The sequence below is a fragment of the Octopus bimaculoides genome, chromosome 3, assembly GCF_046866305.1.
Source record: "Octopus bimaculoides isolate indiv1 chromosome 3, ASM4686630v1, whole genome shotgun sequence".
Lineage (NCBI taxonomy): Eukaryota > Metazoa > Mollusca > Cephalopoda > Octopoda > Octopodidae > Octopus > Octopus bimaculoides.
This window is the reverse complement of record NC_142930.1, coordinates 21,204,297-21,225,374: the sequence shown is the minus strand read 5'-3', so window position 1 is coordinate 21,225,374 and position 21,078 is coordinate 21,204,297. Positions and strand designations below refer to the sequence as shown.

The 21,078-nt window shown below is 36.7% G+C and overlaps 1 protein-coding gene across 1 annotated transcript; it reads left to right on the top strand.

Annotated features, from left to right (window-relative positions):
• Window positions 1–1,017: 1,017 nt before the first annotated feature.
• Window positions 1,018–18,792, top strand: LOC106884083 (sulfotransferase 1E1). Its single transcript, XM_014935302.3, has 5 exons — window positions 1,018–1,540; window positions 9,902–10,219; window positions 11,345–11,442; window positions 11,746–11,923; window positions 17,877–18,792. Exons 1-5 carry the CDS (start codon window positions 1,330–1,332, stop codon window positions 17,981–17,983), a joined length of 912 nt encoding a protein of 303 aa, XP_014790788.1. The 5' UTR covers window positions 1,018–1,329; the 3' UTR covers window positions 17,984–18,792.
• Window positions 18,793–21,078: the final 2,286 nt, after the last annotated feature.

The window sequence follows — 21,078 nt, the reverse complement described above, 5'->3', positions numbered from 1 at the left end:
AAAGATGGAAAGTTCGGAGAATGGAAAAACGGAGAAAGAGGAAAATGGTACCGATGCCCACGAGGTTACATTGTGAAAAGACCGGAAGAGTAGGTGGTGGGGGAAAAGTTCTTTCTAAGACAGGAGAGTGAAAAAGGGAGATGAAAATCTGTGCGTGCGCGAGAGTCTGCGAGTGTGTGTGTGATAACAGAACGTGTGTGTGCGTATGTATGTATGTATGTGTGTGTGTGTGTGTGTGTGTGTGTGTGCATGGTTTGGTGGTTTATCTGTTAGTGTGTTTGTGTGTGTGTGTGTGTATGACGTAGTGGAAGGAATTAGTAGCAGGAATGGTTAGTGGATGCTTATAGACAGTGTTAGGTGGAAGGTCAACAGGCGGTTTTTTTGAGTATCTGTGTGTTCGTGTTTGTGTGGGGTTGTAGGTGTTGGGTACGTGTACGTGTGTGTGTGTGTATCTTGTATGTGCACGTGTGTGTATGTGTATGTTTTTGTGCGTGCGTGTGTGTTTGTGTGTATGTGTATGTTGTGTATATGTGCGTTGCTGTGTACGTGTGTGTGCGTGCGTTTGCTATTGTATGTGCGTGTGTTGTTTATGCCCATGTGTGTGTGATTGTATGCGTGTCTGTGTGAGTGTGTAGTGTTGGTGAGAAGTGTGTGTGCGTGTGTGTGTGTATGTGGGTGTGTGCGTGTGTGTGTATGTGTGTGGATGGGCGTGTGTGTGTGGGATTGTGAGTGTTAGGTACGGGTGTGTGTGTGTGCGCGTGTGTGTATATTTTTTGTGCGTGCATGTATGTGTATGTTTTCGTGCGTGCGTGTGTGAGTATTGTGTATGTGAGAGGTGTGTGTGCATGTGTGTATATGTGTATGTGTGTATATGTGTATGTGTGTTGTGTATGTGTGTGTGTGTGTGGTTTTGTGTATGTGAGAGGTGTGTATGTGTGGAGAGAGAGAGAGAGAGAGAGTGGATGACCATAACTTTATTTCATTATATGCTACATACTAATTGTTACACTTGATATTTGTGTGAATGCTCTTTGAAATATGTGCTACTTATAAATAAATATCTTGTAATCTATAGAAAATTTGATATGCTAAAACCAAGTTTTACTGATAAAATTTAGCTACATGGATCAACATATTTGCTATATTAGGACAGCGAGAGTATTAAATTTCATATGCATAATCGACAGGCCTAAAATCTATGCATTATAAGTACTTAACAGAGCAGCAAATTTGCCACATGCTCAAGGAAAGCTAAAGAAACCGATTAGGATTTTGTTTTCACGAGTTAACTAAGTGGTTACAATAACTAGAACGATATTAACAGCTACAATGAGTAAAGAAATGAACCCTGAAGAAATAAAAAAGGAAATTGAAAGTAATTTTAAACAATACTTCGGCAAAGATGGAGAACCTTTATCAGTTTATCAATATAAAGGACACAATATTATGAAATTCGACATTGCAGTTTCAGCTTTATCCAAACTACATATGGTGAAAATCAGACCAGATGATATTTTGATGTTTTCCTATCCTGCAGCCGGTCAGATTTTATTATATCGCTTATTGTTAGGCAAAATATTTTTACATTGTAGCCAGGGTATGATTGCATGTCTCTGTATGACGTTCATACGTGTACTATTTGTTTGTGTTTGTGTAATTTATTTACATATTTCTATTCAACATACTCTATGTACCCTTCATGCACTTTGTTATCCTATATTTACTTAGTTTTGTAAAGATGAATATATTTCTCTATTTTTATTTATTCCCTTTTTATCTATTTCTTCCCTTGCGTGTGTGAGGATTTTTACGTGTCTGCGTGTACTTGCGTATGTATGTATATGGGTATAAATGATGTTTGTACATATGTTGAAACTTTTGACTTACAACTGTCTTGTGTAGCTGCTGGGATGCCCCTGAGTGTATGCGTGTGTATTCGAGTTCATGTGACTTATCGTTTTCGGCTTTATACCCTTCTCGGCTAGTTCTACTTTTTCAGATTAACCATAATAATTATTGACTTCAATACCAACACCTTCGTTGCCAATACCAACACATACACCACCTCTGGCACTCACTTCTACTCATTTGTTTGTTATTACCATCACGAACAACACACATACAGCCATCATCACGCTTCAACGTCAACACAGTCGACATCTGACTCGACCAACCCCCGACTCGAACGGCGGTAACTGTATCATTAGCCCCAACAGCTTTTTTCTCCCCATCTTCTTCACCATGTTCCACAAATTCCAAACGTATACAAGTTCAATTCTGTTACAAAATTGTACACAAAATTCAAATCTTTAGAATCCTTTTACAGTTTCTGCTTAGACGTAATCCCTACCTTAACTCAAAATTGTAATCCTAAGTGCTAACACGAAACCCAAACTTCAGATGCTGACCTTCGGCAGAACAAGAAAGAGCGTAATATGAAAAAAGCGGGGTGGGTGGGAGAGAGGGGGAGGGGAGAGAGGAGAAGGGGAGAGATGTGCGTATCTATGTGTGTAACAATTTTAGAGTTCGGATTCTCGAGTTAGGGTTAGTTTTAGGGTTAGGGTTAGGGTTACGGTTACGGTTAACAGTCTAGTTAGGGTTAGGGGATTAATACGATATACACCGTTACAGCGCAAACTGTTTTCAACTGAATAGACGTCAGTGATTAGTAGAAATTATCGAAATAAGACAATTTTTTACATGAAATAAATCCGAATACAAAAATTTTCTTCTGCTCTATAACACAAAATAGATAAGTATACGAAGTTTGAAAGTCTTTCGGTACCAAAAACACTACATTAAACATAAATGAAAACTGGTGCCCCCGTTTTAAAATAGATCCCGAGAAAATAAAGTGATATGAAAGATGTATGTGTATGTGTCTTTATATATATATATATATATATATATATATATATATATATATATATATATATATATATATATAATACAAATAATAAATGAGTATATGCATATATACGTACATGTATGCACATACTTACATCTACCTGTATATATAGATGCATATCTGGGAACAGGACATTGCAAACAAAACGTAGACAAAATGATAAACAAGTACAGAAAACACACAGGCCACATATAGAACATTTCCTTCATCAGCTGCCACCATTCAACACTGGGGTTTCGAAGAGTTAAGAAAGGGTAAGTAGGGAGGGGGCGAGGAAAAGTAATGAGTTTGGTTTAATCACAAATATAGTTGTTTTAGGATTAAGTTACTTCCATTCGTGTGTGTAATGTCGTAAATGTATGTGTATATATGTTAATTGAATGAACCTTTGATCTCAATTATTCTCTTTCTTAAAGCAGACAGCATGTAACAAACACACACACACACACACACACACACACACACACACGCACGCACGCACGCACGCACACACACACACACACACACACACACACACACACACACACACACACACACACACACACACACACACACACACACACACACACACACACACACACACACACGCACGCACGCGCACACTGTTTTCATTAGTTATCGTCTGTCTGTTACGACTTGGCTTTGTAAACTGATTGAAAGCGCATATGTTCCAGAATGACAGTTTTATAAACGTTATCATCACACTGCCATTCCATATTTGTCGCTCACACTACTCAGTTCTCTCCCTCCCTGATATCAGTCACTCTCCCTATATCACCTCATTTCTCTCACACTAATACTATTGCACCCTTCTCATTTTACCCAAAACTAACCCACCATTGTTGTTGTTGTTGTTGTTGTTGGCACTCCGTCGCTTACGACATCAAGGGTTCCAGTTGATCCGATGAACGAAACAACCTGCTCGTGAAATTAACGTGCAAGTGGCTGAGCACTCCACAGACACGTGTACCCTTAACGTAGTTCTCGGGGATATTCAGCGTGACACGATGTGAAAAGGATGACCCTTTGAATTACAGGCACAACAAAAACAGGAAGTAGGAGTGAGAGAAAGTTGTGGTAAAAGAGTACTGCAGGGTTCGCCACCATCCCCTGCCGGAGCCTCGCGGAGCTTTAGGTGTTTTCGCTCAATAAACACTCACAACGCCCGGTCTGAGAATCGAAACCATTTTAAAGATGAAGACTTTTATCTAGAGGCCACACCTTTCAATTGAGCAAACTCAAAGTTGCCATGTAAACTCCTCACCACATTTAACATCGTTGTGCAAATTTTCAGGTCAATCTAACCACATTTACTAACTTTTGCCTGCACAACTGCGTGTGAGACAAAGTCCGCCCTTTTCAGACTAACAGAGAAACCCATCCTTGCTCGGGATTAAAATGGCATAGTTTTTTTTATTGTTTTACTTGTTTCAGTATTATAACCCGATTTCTTTTGTATCTACTCGGGCCACATTTTAAAGATGAGGAATTCCAAACAAAAAAAAAAAAAACAACGAAAATTTTATTAAAAATTAGTAATGAAAAAAAGCATGCCAAATGTTTAAACAGTCTTTGAGACGTGATTGGAGAAACCTCACGGATGCAGATGTGAAGAGCAAAGAATGACGGGAAAATGCTGGAAAAAAAAAACACAAAACACAAATCAGGTCTCTGCACAAAACTGAAACAGTATAATACGACTGCACTTACAATGCCTTGGAAAAAATATGGAGGTAGTTGGCTGTTGAAGAATTCAATAGGGTAGATGACGGAATCGTCTGTGCTTTTGTTGGTGTCAATTGACTTGAATGAGACATCATCTCCTAGAATCTGATCAAGCAGGTGTTGATTCATTGCGTCAACGGTGACATTATGTGGTGCTAAAATAGCTCTCTCTTGCAGCCAGTTGTGATCAAGGAATCATGCTTCGAAGTCTGGGAAAACAGATGACACAAAGTTCTCAAATGGCAGACGGATGTGCTCTTCATCAATTCCAGGTGTAGCTCCATTACTAACTTCCTGTAAGAGTTTTGAGAAATCCACAGAGTCTGTATCACCATTCACATGCACTCTCATGTTAGTAGTCAGGTTTAGTTTCTGGACATATTGCCATAGGTAGGATGACTTGATGCATTTATTAACATCGTCAGCTCTAGTGCCTCTAGTGATTACAGGAAGTGTCTGACGAAAATTGCCAGCCATCACTACCGTTGCTCTACCCATTATGTGTTAATTTCGATGCAAGTCTTCGAGAGTTCGGTCTAAAGCCTCAAAGGTCACTTTGTAACTCATTGTAGCCTTATCCCAAATGATTAGACAGCAATCACAAAGAAGTTTTCCTTTTGAGTTGCCATGATTTATTTTGCATGTAGGATTCTCCTTCTTTGCAAGGTCCATAGGCAATTAGAATGCGGAGTGTGCCGTACGACCGCCATGTAACAGTGTTGCCGCAATACCACTTGAGGTAACCACTAAAGCAATCCGCCTGTCTTTCTGCAGCTTCGCGATGGTTTATTTACTGCAAAAATATTTTAAAATGCAGAGCATGAGGGTTTGTATGAAAGTTGAACTCAAATATGGAGAAATTTTAAAAAATTGAATTGATAAACTCGGCTTTCAACATTTGTCAGACGGAAAATAACAGTGGATGTCGGTAGAAAACGTGCCTGCAAATCACTACATGCGCTTTGGCTTTGATTGCTCTGGTTAGTAAGAGAGGTCGCCTGATTGGCAGAAAAAACAATAGACGACATAGATGGGATCTATAAGACGTGTCTGGGCATTTTATTCAGCATGCTAATGGAAAAACTATCTTTAACGTAGATATGAAGGCAAATTTGCCATCCAAGTTGATTTATAATGATAATAATAGAAGCTGTAAATGTAGAAGGTGACAGTGTATTTACAGCAAAGTAAAGTTCTCATTGATGTGCAAGTTAAAAATTGCGTAGTATTAAAGTTTGTATATAATTTTAAATCACTAATGAAGAAATTAAAAAGAAACTGAATTGATTAACTTGGCAACAAAATTTTTCAAGCAGAATTTAAGTTTTCAGCATTTAATAGAATGAAAATAAAGAAAGAAATCGGTAAAAAAACGAACGTGTGCATGCGTCTCCCTTCTTTGCCATTTAAGGGCTCTATTTCTTTTGAGAGAATACACTGGGCATTTTCAGTTGGAAATATTGTATAACGATACTATATAAGCATTATAAAATTAGTTTATGTTAAATACTAAACAACTGTATGTAAAAGTATTTTTGGTTGAAAACCGAATAACTGAGAGGAAGAAGTCTTTTAAATAAGGAGGCTCAATATAAAATTTATGCATTCATTGAGTGTTAAATGGTAATGTTAGAAAGAAAATGTTCTGAGATTATTAAGGTTTCTTGATTTTGAAATGCTTTATAAAATAAAATTATTTTTAAAAAGGCACAATAAAAGGGCAGACATGTAAAATATAGCGCTAATATTGAAGAGAAAATAGTCTGTGATTTTTTACGTATCATGAATTTGCAATTCTTTACAAAAACAAAATGCATCATTAAGCATTAAATCATCCAAGAGAAATCAACAGCAAAAATTGCAGTCACCAAGAGAAGATTCAACTCAAATGAAAAGTGGCTAAATCTCAACGTCAGCTAAACTTACAGAGAGAGAGGCGGGGAGAGGAAGAGTGACAGGGAGATAGGGAAGACGGAGAGAGTAGAAGCTGTTAGATTCCGTTCTAGAGACAAAGTGAAGGAAAGGGAGGAAAGAAAGAGATTGAGGAAGAAAGGCTGTTGTGTATAGAAAGAGAGGACGCAAACACCTGTCAAAATCCACAAACACTTGTCAAAGCCAAACCTTTCAATTGAGCAAACTCAAATTTGCCATGCATGGTCCTCAGTCTGTTCCTCATAGGTGTGCAAATTTTCAGCTTGTAATGTCTCTATTGCAACTATCAACCTTTTACAAGCTCAATCCGACCGCATTTACTAACACTTTTGCCTGCATAACTGTATGAGACAACGTCCACTCTTTTTACAAATATATATTAGATAAAATAAATTTCATCGGGTGGACCTGCAAAATGTTGTATGTGCTGTACAAGTACAGATACTACGGTGATATATTTCCTCCTGTATATTTTGTATACCATTATAAGTTCACCACTCATCAAATACAATTTGTATTCCTGGTGGAATGTTATTTAGAATGATCGTATTTTTGTCCTACCTTTATTGTACTTCCTCTCAAGAAAATGGATTTCGGTTTATTCTTAGTACCATAAAAAGTGCCTTCTGTAAGTCCATACCAAAAATACTGTACTGGATGTTGTGTGATAAGATATATGCAGTTGTCTCTGCAGAACTGGTGCCCAATCAGTGACAGTTTTTCTGACAGTAAATTTAGTTCCAGCGACTGCATCCTTTCATAACGTTTCGTAAATGAAAATCATTATTTTGTAGAACTAATTTGATCTTACGTTTTACTATTGTACACACTGCAAGCGAGGTGTGGCTGAAGTTTGCTTCCCAACTGCATGGTTCCATACTGGGCATATTTGCTTATAATATACCAAAAGGTATTCACAACCCATGGGACATCCTAGAGTATACCAAACACACCTAGGGTGTTAAATACTCATAAGGGTTAAATTGTCTGTGTGCACAACCTGAATATTTTGCTGAATGTACTTCAGTACCCAGTAAATCTATTCAACTAAAGATGGTGCTTACAGGTTAATTCAGCCCAACCTGGTGTATATCATTTGAGCACCCGATTTTCTCCAGAATCCTTAATATTATATATATATCTGTTTATCAATTCGTTTTGCAAGATTCCTGATGTGAACTCGTGTGTTGAAACAGATATTGTTGTATTTCGGGATGATCATTTTATCTATTTTAAAGAACACACACACACATATATATATATATATATATATATATATATATATATATATATATGGTCATGTGTTGCGTATGGATGAGGACAGCTGTGTGAAAGAGTGTCACACCCTAGCAGTAGAGGGAGCCTGTGAAAGAAGTAGATCTAAGAAGACCTGAGATGAGATGGTAAAGCACAACCTTCGAACATTGGGCCTCACCGAAACGATGACAAGTAACGGAGACCTTCGGAGATATGCTGTGCTTAAGAAGACCCGACAAGCCAGGTGAGACGGTAACCGTGGCCTATGCCAGCGCAGCAGCATAACCAGCCCATTTAATAGTACCCTTCAATCATTGAGCAATAAACTGCGTTTGCGAAGACCTGTTGAAGCAAGTGAAGTCATTGTCATGGCCGTTGACAGTACCGCCCAATTGGCACCCATGCTGTTGGCACATAAAAAGCACCATTCGAGCGTGACCGATGCCAGTGCCACCTGACTGGCTCCCATGCTGGTGACATGTAAAAAGCAGCATTCAATAGTAGCTGATGCCAGTGCTGCCTGACTGATTCCCGTGCCTGTGGCACGTAAAAATCACCATTCGAGCGTGGTCGTTGCCAGTGCCGCCTGACTGGCGCCCGTGCCGGTGGCATGTTACAAGCACCATTGAAGCGTGGCCGATGCCAGTACCACCTGACTGGCCCTCGTGCTGGTGGCATGTAAAAAGCACCCACTACACTCTCGGAGTGGTTGGCATTAGGAAGGGCATCCAGCTGTAGAGACTCTGCCAAATCAGATTGGAGCCTGGTGCAGCCTCCTGGCTCACCAGCCCTCAGTTCAAACCGTCCAACCAATGCCATAATGGAAAGCAGACATTAAACAACAACGACAACGACGATGACGATGCTGATGAAATACTCCAACACACATGCCTCTGCCTCTATTCGTTTTGATCGTTTCTCTTGGCATGTTTGAGTTAACACTAGTTTTTACACTATCGACTTTTGATACAGCCTTATTTAAAGGACAAGAGCCTGCATTTTTGCATGAGTAATTTAGATTTACTCGCTGGATGGGTTTACTGAAGATCATCACTTTTATATTAGGTCTGAAACTGTATCTTATTTTCACAGAACGTCTCTTCAAAATTGTCCTATACATATGGTATGGAGATATGTTTAAGTGGGATAAGCACTTTCACCTGATATTAGTATTAATAATTAGAGAGACTGAGGGACAAACACAATAATTTTTTGCTTCTAATAATTGTGGACAATGATCATGTGTTGCAAGACTGCATGAAATGTATTGTCTTTGAAAACAATGTGTTGTAGTACTTCCATGTTTCTACTCCAAATTACCTTTTCAAGTCACTGCCAGCTCAACAAACAAATCTAGTGAAATCATGAGTTTAGGTGCTGTGTTGTTATTGTAATATGGCTTTTGTCAAATACACCGGAGTCTTCCAGCTATAAACATTATATAGAAGTCTGGATGACAGCTTCTCCTAATTGATATGCCTGCACTATGTTTCTTAGCCTGCTTTTGAAAGGTAAAAAGTAAAGACAGTTTGTGCTGACATTGAGGCACTTGTGTTGCTGGTGTAATGCATCAGAATTCATATACATTTATGTTTGAGTGGTCGGGTATGTGTACGTGCTTGCATGTGTGCATGTGCGTGTGTTCTGTGTGTGTGTGTGTGTGTGAGTGTGTGTGCTCCAGGACTCTTTTATGTGCTCATGTTGCGCACGGAAGTATATAGACAAATAAATCAATTCCATGATTTCATTTCTGACAAGTGTAATTTAGACACTGAACATTAAATCACGTTTCGCAATAACATAGGATTTCTTTTTCAGCATTCACAGCCTTATTACTCACTTAATTTTGCAAACCTTTTAATTTTACAAATTCATTTAATTCTATAATTGGAGAAATCTCGAACGCACAACAATTATTCTTTAACTATTGAAATATTAGATTTAATTTCCGTAAACCAATATCTCTGATCACCAAATAGAAGCAACTATTCCTTACTACTGTCTTAGGTCGTCAGAGAGATTCATATTTATCCATTTATACATTTGTTTTAATAACTAGGATTGTATATCACATTTCAGGATCGCATTGGATGTTTGAAATCGTTAATATGATATTGAAAGGAAGCACTGAAAGGGTTTCCTTGCTAAAAGAAGACTTACTGTTAGATTGGTCACCATTTGAAAAGCTAGATTCCATTGAATCCCCTCGACTCTTGAACACGCACCTTCCTCCTGAACTTCTGCCTCAAGAATTGCTAAAGGATCATAAAATGATATTCCTCAACCGCAACCCGAAAGCTATGCTGGTGTCGTTCTACAGACATATATTAGACGTTAATTTGTTGAACTACAAAGGAGATTTTCTAAGCTATTTTGACCTTTGGATGCAAGGAGAAGGTAAGCCTATAAAGTTATTGTTACTACCACTACTGCTAGTACTACTAAAGCGGTTCGATAACTTAATTAGCTTCACTGGCCTTCAGAAGAAAAGATATCTGAAAGTTTGTTTCATACTCTTGTTCAGGTGTAAAAGGGAAATGAAATTAGTTATCCCACTATATTATTTTTGCCTGTATCTCACAAAGCCATGCATCTACAAATATATCATTATATCTTAACATAGATCTAGTCACAATCAAAGTCATGTACCAATAATGACATTCAACCTAGATGTATAAGCGCAACCTTAGACGTTTATCTTACATATTCCTAGTCATCCTTCTTAGAACATAGATGTTCTTCTCAGATAGTGATTAAAAGATTTTTGGACTGCATCTAACCTTCATAGATGTAGTAGTGAAGCGTCTGCAGATGAAACACAAAATGAGCATCCAGCTTTGATATTTATGTATTCGATTTCAGTTTAAACTAGAAATTCACATTCAAAAGCAACAATCTTTTTCTTTTCAGTTTAGCACCACACCCAAGAATCTTTTCTTTGTGGATTCTAATGCTTGTCTCATATTCTCTCAACACTTTTTATTTTATATTCTCTTATTGATATTTTCTATCTGGTCATAAAATACACATCAAGTCGAGTCTTTTCCTTCAATTAATATATTTTAGATTATATCAGTGGAAGTATGTGACTAGAGCACATTTTATCGATTTTGAGGGTGAAAACCAAAGTATATTCTGATCTCATCTTAACTTAGGACAAATTAAATACAACGTTCTGAGATTTTCAATGCATTATATCTGAAAGTTCATATTTTTATAAAATTTTTTTACCTATTATCAATCACCTCTGTTGTATGCACAGAGATGCCATCAATAAGACTTTGCAAATATCTATCTTATATACACTAATGAAAATATAAATTTAATAAATTCCCTCTATAATCGTCTGTAAAATATAAAATTTTGTGCCCCCTTCTTCAACAAAAAAAAAAAAAAGATGCTAAATATATTTTCGTTTTAAACATTGCATTGTATTTATAGTTTAATTTAACAAAGAGGTTGGCTATTCTTTTGAAAGTTATTACACAGACATGTTTTCAATTTATTCTTTTAATTTTCCAGTACCTTGGGATGATTACTTTAAATATGTTCAGGAAATGTATGCTCTATGTAAAGATAACCCAAATGCACTTATCATAACTTATGAAGAAATCAAAGCGGTAATTACACATTAATATTTGCTTTAATTGTGTTAATTTTATTATAATTTATTTCATATGTTAGTTTCTCAAGTATACACACACACACAAAAGAAATGAACAATGACATCATACTTATGAAGTTTTGCTTTTAAATAATTCCGATTAATAAAGTATAATTACCACAAAGAATATCCTCCTTCACCTGCCTACCCCATTTTTTTAACGTATTAGTCAGAGAGATTGTTGTACTTGTATAAGAAAATATTTTTATGTTAAATACTGAAAATTTCGCAATTTCACTTTATTATTTCTCCTCAACAGGATATACCCAAAGCAGTGTCACGTGTTGCTAAATTCTTGGAGAAAACAATTCCTGACCAACTTACAAAGGATATTGCTGATATGTGTTCATTTGATAAAATGAAATCCGAGAAAAAACTTGTTAGTTCGTATTTACCCAAAGATTCACTCAAAGATGGCGGTACTGTCTTCCATTCTGGTAATTATATTCATATTTTATTTGATCAAACTTTCTAGTAGTTTAATTTCTATAAAGTCTAAGACACATATCTAGTCCTGGTAGAAGCTAATTTTTGCTATTACTCTATGCTATAGTGATCCAAGCACTACTCATATGAAGGAAACAGGACCGCATGGCACACCAATTAAACAAGAGTAGCACTCAGCTAGAACCCTCACTGTCGCTCCAAATGCTAGGACTCACAATTACGAAGGAGTGAGTCCCACAATAGAAAATGTTCCTACATTTGGGATTGTGCTGTTGCTATGCACATATGTGTCCTAGAAGACATTAACGAAAAGTCACTCGACTAAATGGAATTCAAGCCACAACAAAACGCTCCAACCATTAGTCAGCAGGTGTACTGTCTTCATTCTCTGTCTTTTCTTTCACTTTTATAATGGCTTCCGATCTTTGATGCTGATTGCTTTGCACCTGTACCATTCAGACATCGGAGACGCACGTACATTTTCACCTCGAGTAACCTTCCGCTTTGTCCTCGCCATTATGCTCTGGCCATTTTCTCCAGAATATCCCCATTCTGGAATTTCACAGCCTGTGTTTCTCCTGGATGTATTGAACTGCAAAAGAGATAAAAATATTTCTTTCTATTATAGGTACAAGGCCTGCAATTTGAGGGGAGGGGGATAGTCGATTACATCAAGCCCAATACTTGACTGGTACTTAATTTATTGACCCCGACAGGATGAAAGGCAAAGTCGACCTCGCCGGAATTTGAACTCAGAACGTAGTAGCAGACGAAATGACACCAAGTATTTTGCCCAGTGCGCTAACGATTCTTCCAGTTTGCCACCTGAGAAAAAAATAATACCATAACATCCAGTCACTGGTTTATTGTATCCATACTTTGTTTAATATACTTGATCAGTATTTTCAACTCTTGTATGGACGTTTTTCTTCTAAACGATAACCCATCTATGTAAATATAATTGATTGCTGAGTGTCGCAGAATTGCTTCCTGGGGATACGGCTCGGATTCAAATCCATTTTATACTTTATGGATATATGTCTTTTCTTCCTTCCATTGCTTTGTCTTTGTTATTTTCTACTGTATCTCTCTTACGTACTTTTGTTCTTTTTTGTTTCCTATCTGCCTCACTATCTATCCTCCATAGCAATCATTCTCTCTCTGTGTATATATAAACTTATATGTTCATTTTTATTTCTTTAAGTTACCCTTTCTATTTGTCTACTGTTATCACTTAAATAACTACCTCTATCTTTTTCTCTATTCACATACCTCTCCTTCAATTCTAGCATTCATTTATCTTTATATCATTGTAGTTTTTTTTCTACTGTCCATCTTCCTTGGAATCAGTTTATCCTATCGAATTTTCCACTCGTTCATATCTATTTATCTGTAACATTTTTTAAATTACTTTTTTGTTTCACCCGTCCTGTTCTGTTCTATCTCTGTAGAGTTATTCCTACTTTTTCCTTCTCTGTGTTTGTGTGTGTGTCTATATAATATTAATAATAATAATAATAATAATGATAATAATAATAATAATAAAGGTAAAGAATAAAACTTAAAAAAAAAAATTTATCAGTGGCCAGCATATAAAAAATAAACTGATTAAAGTGAAATCATATGTATAATTATAATTATATGGAAAAAATTTCTAGCCTATATACTGAAAATAGATGCTAAATCATCTCACCACTTTAAAAACCACAAAGTTACACACATGTTGAAATCGAGGGAGTAAGCTAACGGCAATTAATAACAATATAGATATCCCTGAATTAGCTAACATTAGGAACGTGTTTTTGTTAGTCCCTGACTGCGGCGGGTCTGTAACAGCTCAACGGTCACCAAGAGGGATGAAACCACAGCGCGTCGGTCTCTAGTGGTGACTGGGCAGGTGACCAAATCCGATTCTCAAGATGGCTACATAAGGTGATCCCATTGTGGGCAAGTCGACTCCTGCTGGTGGGTCTACAGCAAGTGCTACTATCCCAAACTTGGGTTGGAGGTGGGGGGAGTCACATGTGCTGAGATAAGCTGCAAAATTTGTTGGGGCATTCGTATGTATTTATAGCTTTGCGTTTGGTTTCCTGTGGGTATGTATAAATATCTCATTTATTTTCTTTGTGTATACTTGGCTAATGAGGAAAAGCCATTGGGCAAATCCAGGAATTAACTAATTCAAGGCTATCTATATTGTTATTAATTGCTGTTAGCTTGCTCCCTCGATTTCAACACGTGTATAACTTCGTGATTTTTAAAGTGGTGAGACGATTTAGAGTCTATTTTCAGCATACAGGCCAGAAAATTTTTCTATGCCCATAATTATATATATATATATATACTTATATTTATCTACCTATCTGAGTTTCCGTTCCCACCAGTATCCCTTGTTTTACTCCCTTCCCAAATGGCATTATGGGATGTTGCTGGTTTTCACACTACCCACACTTTTAAGCATTGACCATTCTCATGGTTAGTTACTGCTTCGAGCTCCTAATATTAAACTCAGTTCCAGGCACTGGTTTATAAAACTTTTAAAAGAATTTACAAACGATATTTCTAACTCTGTAAGGACCATATTTTATTTCCTCTTAGCATTGTTTGTCACAGTATAAAGGCGGTGTGCTGGTAGAATGGATAACTGAAGAGATGGTTGGAGTGGAACCCCGCCCGGGCATCGGAAACTCGGAGTTTTATCATGGCTACTGAATAAGTGTCACATATCTTTACTGATACATTCCTCTATTTGCATAATATCGCGGTCTCTTTCTTTCTTTTGTTGCCATTCCTGCCAAATATATATATATATTTCCTCTCTTAAAGTTAGGCATCTATTTCTAGCATTTTAGCTCTCTTTACCAACCACTGAACTAAAGTTAAACATTCTTTCTGACCACGCTGAGCCAAAAATTCATTTATCTATTTAATTACCCTTTAATAGTCACAAATGACTGGAAAATGGCTGAACGAATTTTCACCATATTTGGCAGAAATACTCATTGAGTGAGTGGCTCGAAATGATGAACATTTGGTTTGATTATCTTAAAAAAGAATAAAATGAAATAAAAAATTGTGTTTACAAATTTCCCGATAAGCAAATGATCATATTATTTTGCTCACTTTCTTTCTCATATGAATCAACCCTCATCTGTGTGTGTGTATAGATTATGGTGTACCTATGCGAGTAGCCACGTGTGAGTACATACATACATACATATACGACTGTGTGTGTGCGTGTGTGTGTGTGTGTACACTGATGGTTTCAAGGATTTCATTTATTTACAAATTGGCATCTTATTTTCACTGGAGTATAAATACCTGTAATGGTGATACTTAAGAAAATAATAATTCAGTCCAATTAAAAAGCACTAGTAAGCAATGCATTGTAAGCCACACTATAATTTGTGAAAAAAATTTATCTGAGCATAGGGTAGGCATCGCCTCTCCAATGCCTCTTTTTTTTCCTTTCATTTCTACTATCTTCTCTTTCTTTTTCTTTTTACTCTTCTCTTCACTCACTTACAACCCCCACCCAATCCCATTTTCTCTCTGATCCACCTGTCTGTCATGACACCTTGGTCTATCTAACTGTCTTTTTTATTATATACTCATGCAGATCGTTTTTCCTTACATGCTAACTACTAGATTTATTCCATCAATCTGAAAGCATCATTCAAATTACTGCCTGGGTTTACCTTCACGGAAATACGGACTAGTGGCCGTGTGGCAAGTAACTTACTTACCAACCACATGGTTCCGGGTTCAGTCCTAGTGCGTGGCACCTTGGGCAAGTGTCTTCTACTATAGCCTCGGGCCGACCAAAGCCTTGTGAGTGGATTTGGTAGACGGAAACTGAAAGAAGCCCGTCGTATATATGTATATATATATATATATAAATATGTGTGTGTGTGTGTGTGTGTGTGTGTGTGTGTGTGTGTGCGTATGTTTGTGTGTCTGTGTTTGTCCCCCCAACATCGCTTGACAACCGATGCTGGTGTGTTTACGTCCCCGTAACTTGGTGGTTCGGCAAAAGAGACCGATAGAATAAGTACTAGGCCTACAAAGAATAAGTCCTGGGGTCGATTTGCTCGACTAAAAAAAAAAGGTGGTTAGGGTTAGGGTTAGGGTTAGGCTGCAGTCAAATGACTGAAACAAGTAAAAGAGTAAAAGAGTATATGCTCCAGAACAAGAATAGCTGTGAACTTTATTATTCTTTCTTTATTCTTCTATATACTGTGAATTCACTGTCTGGAACTTTCCAGCATACCCTGCCTCTGATGACAGAATACCCAGTGTATGAAGGTGTTGACCCATTACCTGGGATATCCAAGAAACAACTGTACAATATTAATTAATTCTGCATCTCCTTTTTTGATTCACCTTTAATTAAATATTTTAAAGAACCTGAGACGCTTGTCCAGCCTTAGTTTTGTTTTCTTTCTCCTTTAATATATACCTGTTGACTTGAAAGCCTACTACGGATCCCTAAATCCAGTTTCATCTGTAAGCTTGGAAACTAACGGATGACCAATCATAGCACTTACACAGCATACCTATTGGTTTAGATCATCAGTGAACCAAACCCCTCATATTTTCTCTCTCTCTCTCTCTCTCTCTCATTAAGGGATGGTATCATCCAATGAATTACTGGTTCAATGCCTAATATTTGATGTGAATAATAATATTCATAAAGCAATAGGTTTATATGTAAACCATAGTTTATAATTGTTTAAATGAAAATAAGAAAATGGAGATATAGCATTTAATAAAATATTATGATCTGCAAAATCTAAAACAAAAAAAGTCCCTTACAGCTGTTTGAATTAAGCCTAAAAAGATTAAATAGCAATTATTAAAATCATTATATTAGACAACAAAAATCTCTTCAGAGGGGTAGAAAAAGTTAGGTTTTTATGTGTTGTATTTTAGAATCTTCACAGCAGTCTGCAGTGATGCTTCTAAATGTTGTGATGATTCTAAAATACAACACATAAAAACCTAATAGTATTTTTTTTTTCTACTCCTCTGAAGAGATTTTGTCTAGTATAATGATTTTAATAATTGCTATTCAATATTTTTAGGCTTAGTTGAAACAGCTGTAAGAGACAATGTTTAATTTTTGTAGATAATAAAATCTTATTAAATGCTACATCTCTATTTTCTTTTCTTTTGAATGATTATATATGTGTGTGCATGTGTATGTACGTGTATTTATTTAAACTATATATATATATATATATATATATATATATATATATATATATATATATATATATATATATATATATATATATATATATATATATATATATATATTTATATATATATATATATATATATTTATAGTTGCACTTATGGTGATTGTTTCATCAAAGATACACTGGTTTATTATATTATATTGTTGATAAATATCTCTTCAATATGAAAATATTGATGAATTAGTTTATGTCGAAACTCTCCATTTTCTTACTTAATAATACTACACGCACACACACACACGCACATATGTATGTATATATATACATGTGTGTGTGTGTGTGTGTGTGTGTGTGTGTGTGTGTGTAACTGGCACTCTGTCAGTTATGACAACGAGGGTTCCAGTGGATCCAATAAATGGAACAACCTGCTCGTGAAATTAACGTGCAAGTAGCTCAGCACACCACTGACACGTGTACCCTTAACGTAGTTCTCAGGGAGATCCGGCATGACACGGACTTTGACAATGCTGGCCCTTTGAAATGCAGGTACAACTCATTTTGCTAGCTGAGTGGCTTGGAGCAACATGAAATAAAGTGTCTTGTTGGTCACTGGGAATTGAACTGACAACCTTACGATTTTGAGCCGAATGCCCTAACCACAAAACCATGCACCTTCCCATATGTATGTATACACGCATATTTCCCGTTTTCCACATAATACCTGTTTCTGTCATATTTACAGGTAAAGTAGACACATGGAAAAAATGGCTAACAGTGGAACAAAGTGAAAGAATTGATGCAAGGATCCAATCAGAATTCGTGGATCAAGGAATCATTTTTAATTTTTGATTCATTCAATTATGTAAGAAATCTCCAAATCAATTAAATACATGCAAAAACGTATATTGCCAGTACATGCTTCTTTCTTGGCTCAACGATAATTTTTTTAATCAACATTTTGATATTGTAATCATGACTCAATAAATCTGAGTGAAAAAAATACACATTTATTATATCTCGATTTTTATTTGGAACCCTATGAATCTTTCCTAAACATATTGTATGTAAAATGTAATATCTGATTTTGCAAATGAACTCCCTCCTAACCCACATGCAGCATACACCCATTTTGCTTGAGCAGTTATGTTCTTTTTCTACATAAATATTACACTATTTTTTCATATACTCCTCTAAAAAGGAAATAAAATTTACACATAGATACGTATTATCTGATGGCTCTAAGTGTTTTCATACCTTTTATCGCAATGTTTCTGTAGTGATCTAAGTCTGTTGAACTGTTTCAGGATCTAGGTTTTTGCATTTTCAAAATATGCATTTTTTAAAAAGTAAAAAATCTAAAAATCGCCTATAATAATGTCGCCTTCCAGTCACATTGCTTTCAAGGTATGATGTTGTGGAGAAAAATGTTACAGATGTTTAAAAACAAAAAAAAAAACTGGGTATTTTTAGTCAATAGTGAGACAGAAATTTTCTGCACTTAGCGGAGCAATGTCAACTTTAAGGTTGTACCCAGTAAAATTTATAGTTTAACGTCTGACCTGTTCATTGTAGGTTTCGTAAATAAACAGAAATACCTAATTTCATTGTAGATTTCTAAATAAACATAAAACCTAATAAAATTAACACATATCATCTTAGTGTTTCTTTTGTCTCTTTATTGCTTGTATTTTTTTTATCATTTTTTAAAAAATTTGTTATATCAATATAATTGGTTGCATGTGTTTACTTTATGCATATTTCAGTATTATATATACCTGTTGTGTGTTTGTGTACATCATTAATATATAAGTGTGTGTGTGTGTGTGTGTGTGTGCGCACGTATGAAGAAGGGACATCCTTCTCCAAAACTCCAAAGTTGAGTAATGTTTTCATGCTTGGATTTGTAAACTATGGTAAGAATAACACTCGTCAACAAAGAATTTGCCCCAAAGAATACCTGTATCTTGTATGTTTTTGCAAGCAGAATTCAAAAACAATGTCAGATTATCTGTATCAGCCATAGTTTCACTGTTCCACAATATCCCTTCTCCTAATTTAAATTTTGATGAATAGAATTAACTTAGTGAAATCATAAATCCAGCTATTTGAGTCAATGAAACACAGAGAAGCACAGGAAAATATGCAATATGTTAACACACAGGAAAATTAAAACAAAACATGCGGGTGAAAAGAATTTCGTGGTGCGAAGCATCAAGTCAGAAAAATCAACATAGACAACAGGCAACAGTGAATCACAACACAGCATGCGGTTGTCATGGTAACAAGCTGCTGATACCACGCTGTCTGTTGATTGGCTAAAATTACCTAAATTTCCCAACTTTAAATTCCAAATAACATCAGATTCTTTCATTTACGAGATAAAATAATTGGTTGATCAAATTCAAAATTCAGAGTTGCATCAATATCCCAAAATTGAAAGCAATGCGAATGACAAAGACAAGACCCCTGTTTCATTATTTGACATGGTTTCAACTAACATTATTTTCTTAAAATGTCGTAATCTTGATGAATGCACACGAAACAGTGCAATAATAAGACAAAGGAAACATAGGAATAACTTGGTACTACCTTTTTCGGAGTTTAGTGTCCAATGAAGGAAAGGTACGCATAAGTGGGCTGGCAGAGGCCTTAGATTTAGGTCTCACTTGGCTTGCTGAGTCTTCTCACGCACAGATGAAAGTGTAGCTGCTAGAATAAGAATAGCCTGGGCAAAGTTCAGAGAGCTCTTACCTCTGCTGGTGACAAAGGGTCTCTCGCTCAGAGTAAAAGGCAGACTGTATGATGCATGTGTAAGAACAGCCATGCTTCATGGCAGTGAAACATGGGCCGTGACTGCTGAAGACATGCGTAGGCTCGCAAGGAATGAAGCCAGAATGCTCCGATGGATGTGTAATGTCAGTGTGCATACTAGACAGAGTGTAAGTACCTTGAGAGAAAAGTTGAACATAAGAAGCATCAGTTGTGGTGTGCAAGAGAGACGATTGCGTTGGTATGGTCATGTGGCGAGAATAGACGAGGATAGCTGTGTGAAAAAGTGCCACACCCTAGCAGTGGAGGGAACCTTTGGAACAGGTAGGCCCAGGAAGACCTGGGATGAGGTGGTGAGGCAAGATCTTCGAACATTGGGCCTCACCGAAGTGATGACTTCTGACCGAGACCTTTGGAAATATGCAGTGCGTGAGAAGACTCAGCAAGCCAAGTGAGACCTAAATCTAAGGCCTCTGCCAGGGGTGTAGCCAGCCCACTTATGCGTACCTTTCCTTCATTGGACACTAAACTTCGCTTGCGAGACCTGTTGAAGCAAGTGAAATCGAAATCGAACTAAATTCGACGACTGGCACCCATGCCAACGTCGTCTCCTTCATTGGACACGAAACTCAGCTTGCGAAGACCTGTTGGGGCAAGCGAAATCATGATGACACCTGTGCCCAGCGTCGCCTTTCTGGCACTTGTGTCCGCAGCTTATGTAAGGACTTTCGAGCGAGATCGTTGCTAGTGCATCATATATATATATATATAGAGAGAGAGAGAGATTTAGATAGATATATATATATAGATATAGAAATATGTATACACATTATACACACACACACATATATATAAATTAACACAATAAATATCTGATTAATAATATGTTATCATGATTGTGCAGTGGTGATGGGCGATAATAATTCACCGTTCTAAAAGCCTTGTGGTGGGAATATCTAAAGTTCAAAAGAGTGAAACCTTATTTTCGACACACTATAATTGTTTACTATTTTATTCCTCTCCATTAGACACACTTGTGGTTGTCAACGCTTTCTCCCTATAGATACAGACAGACGTACAGAGAGAGAGAGGAGGGAGAGGGAGAGAGAGAAGAGGGAGAGGGAGAGAGAGAGAGAGGAGGGAGAGGGAGAGAGAGAGGAGGGAGAGAGAGAGAG

What these genes read in the sequence shown, in the direction of transcription:
- LOC106884083 (XM_014935302.3), top strand. Translation starts at nt 1,330, where the DNA reads ATGAGTAAAGAAATGAACCCTGAAGAAATAAAAAAGGAAATTGAAAGT. An exon ending in CTTATGAAGAAATCAAAGCG is followed by an intron (nt 11,443 to 11,745) that starts GTAATTACACAT and finishes TCTCCTCAACAG; the next exon opens with GATATACCCAAAGCAGTGTC. An exon ending in CGGTACTGTCTTCCATTCTG is followed by an intron (nt 11,924 to 17,876) that starts GTAATTATATTC and finishes TCATATTTACAG; the next exon opens with GTAAAGTAGACACATGGAAA.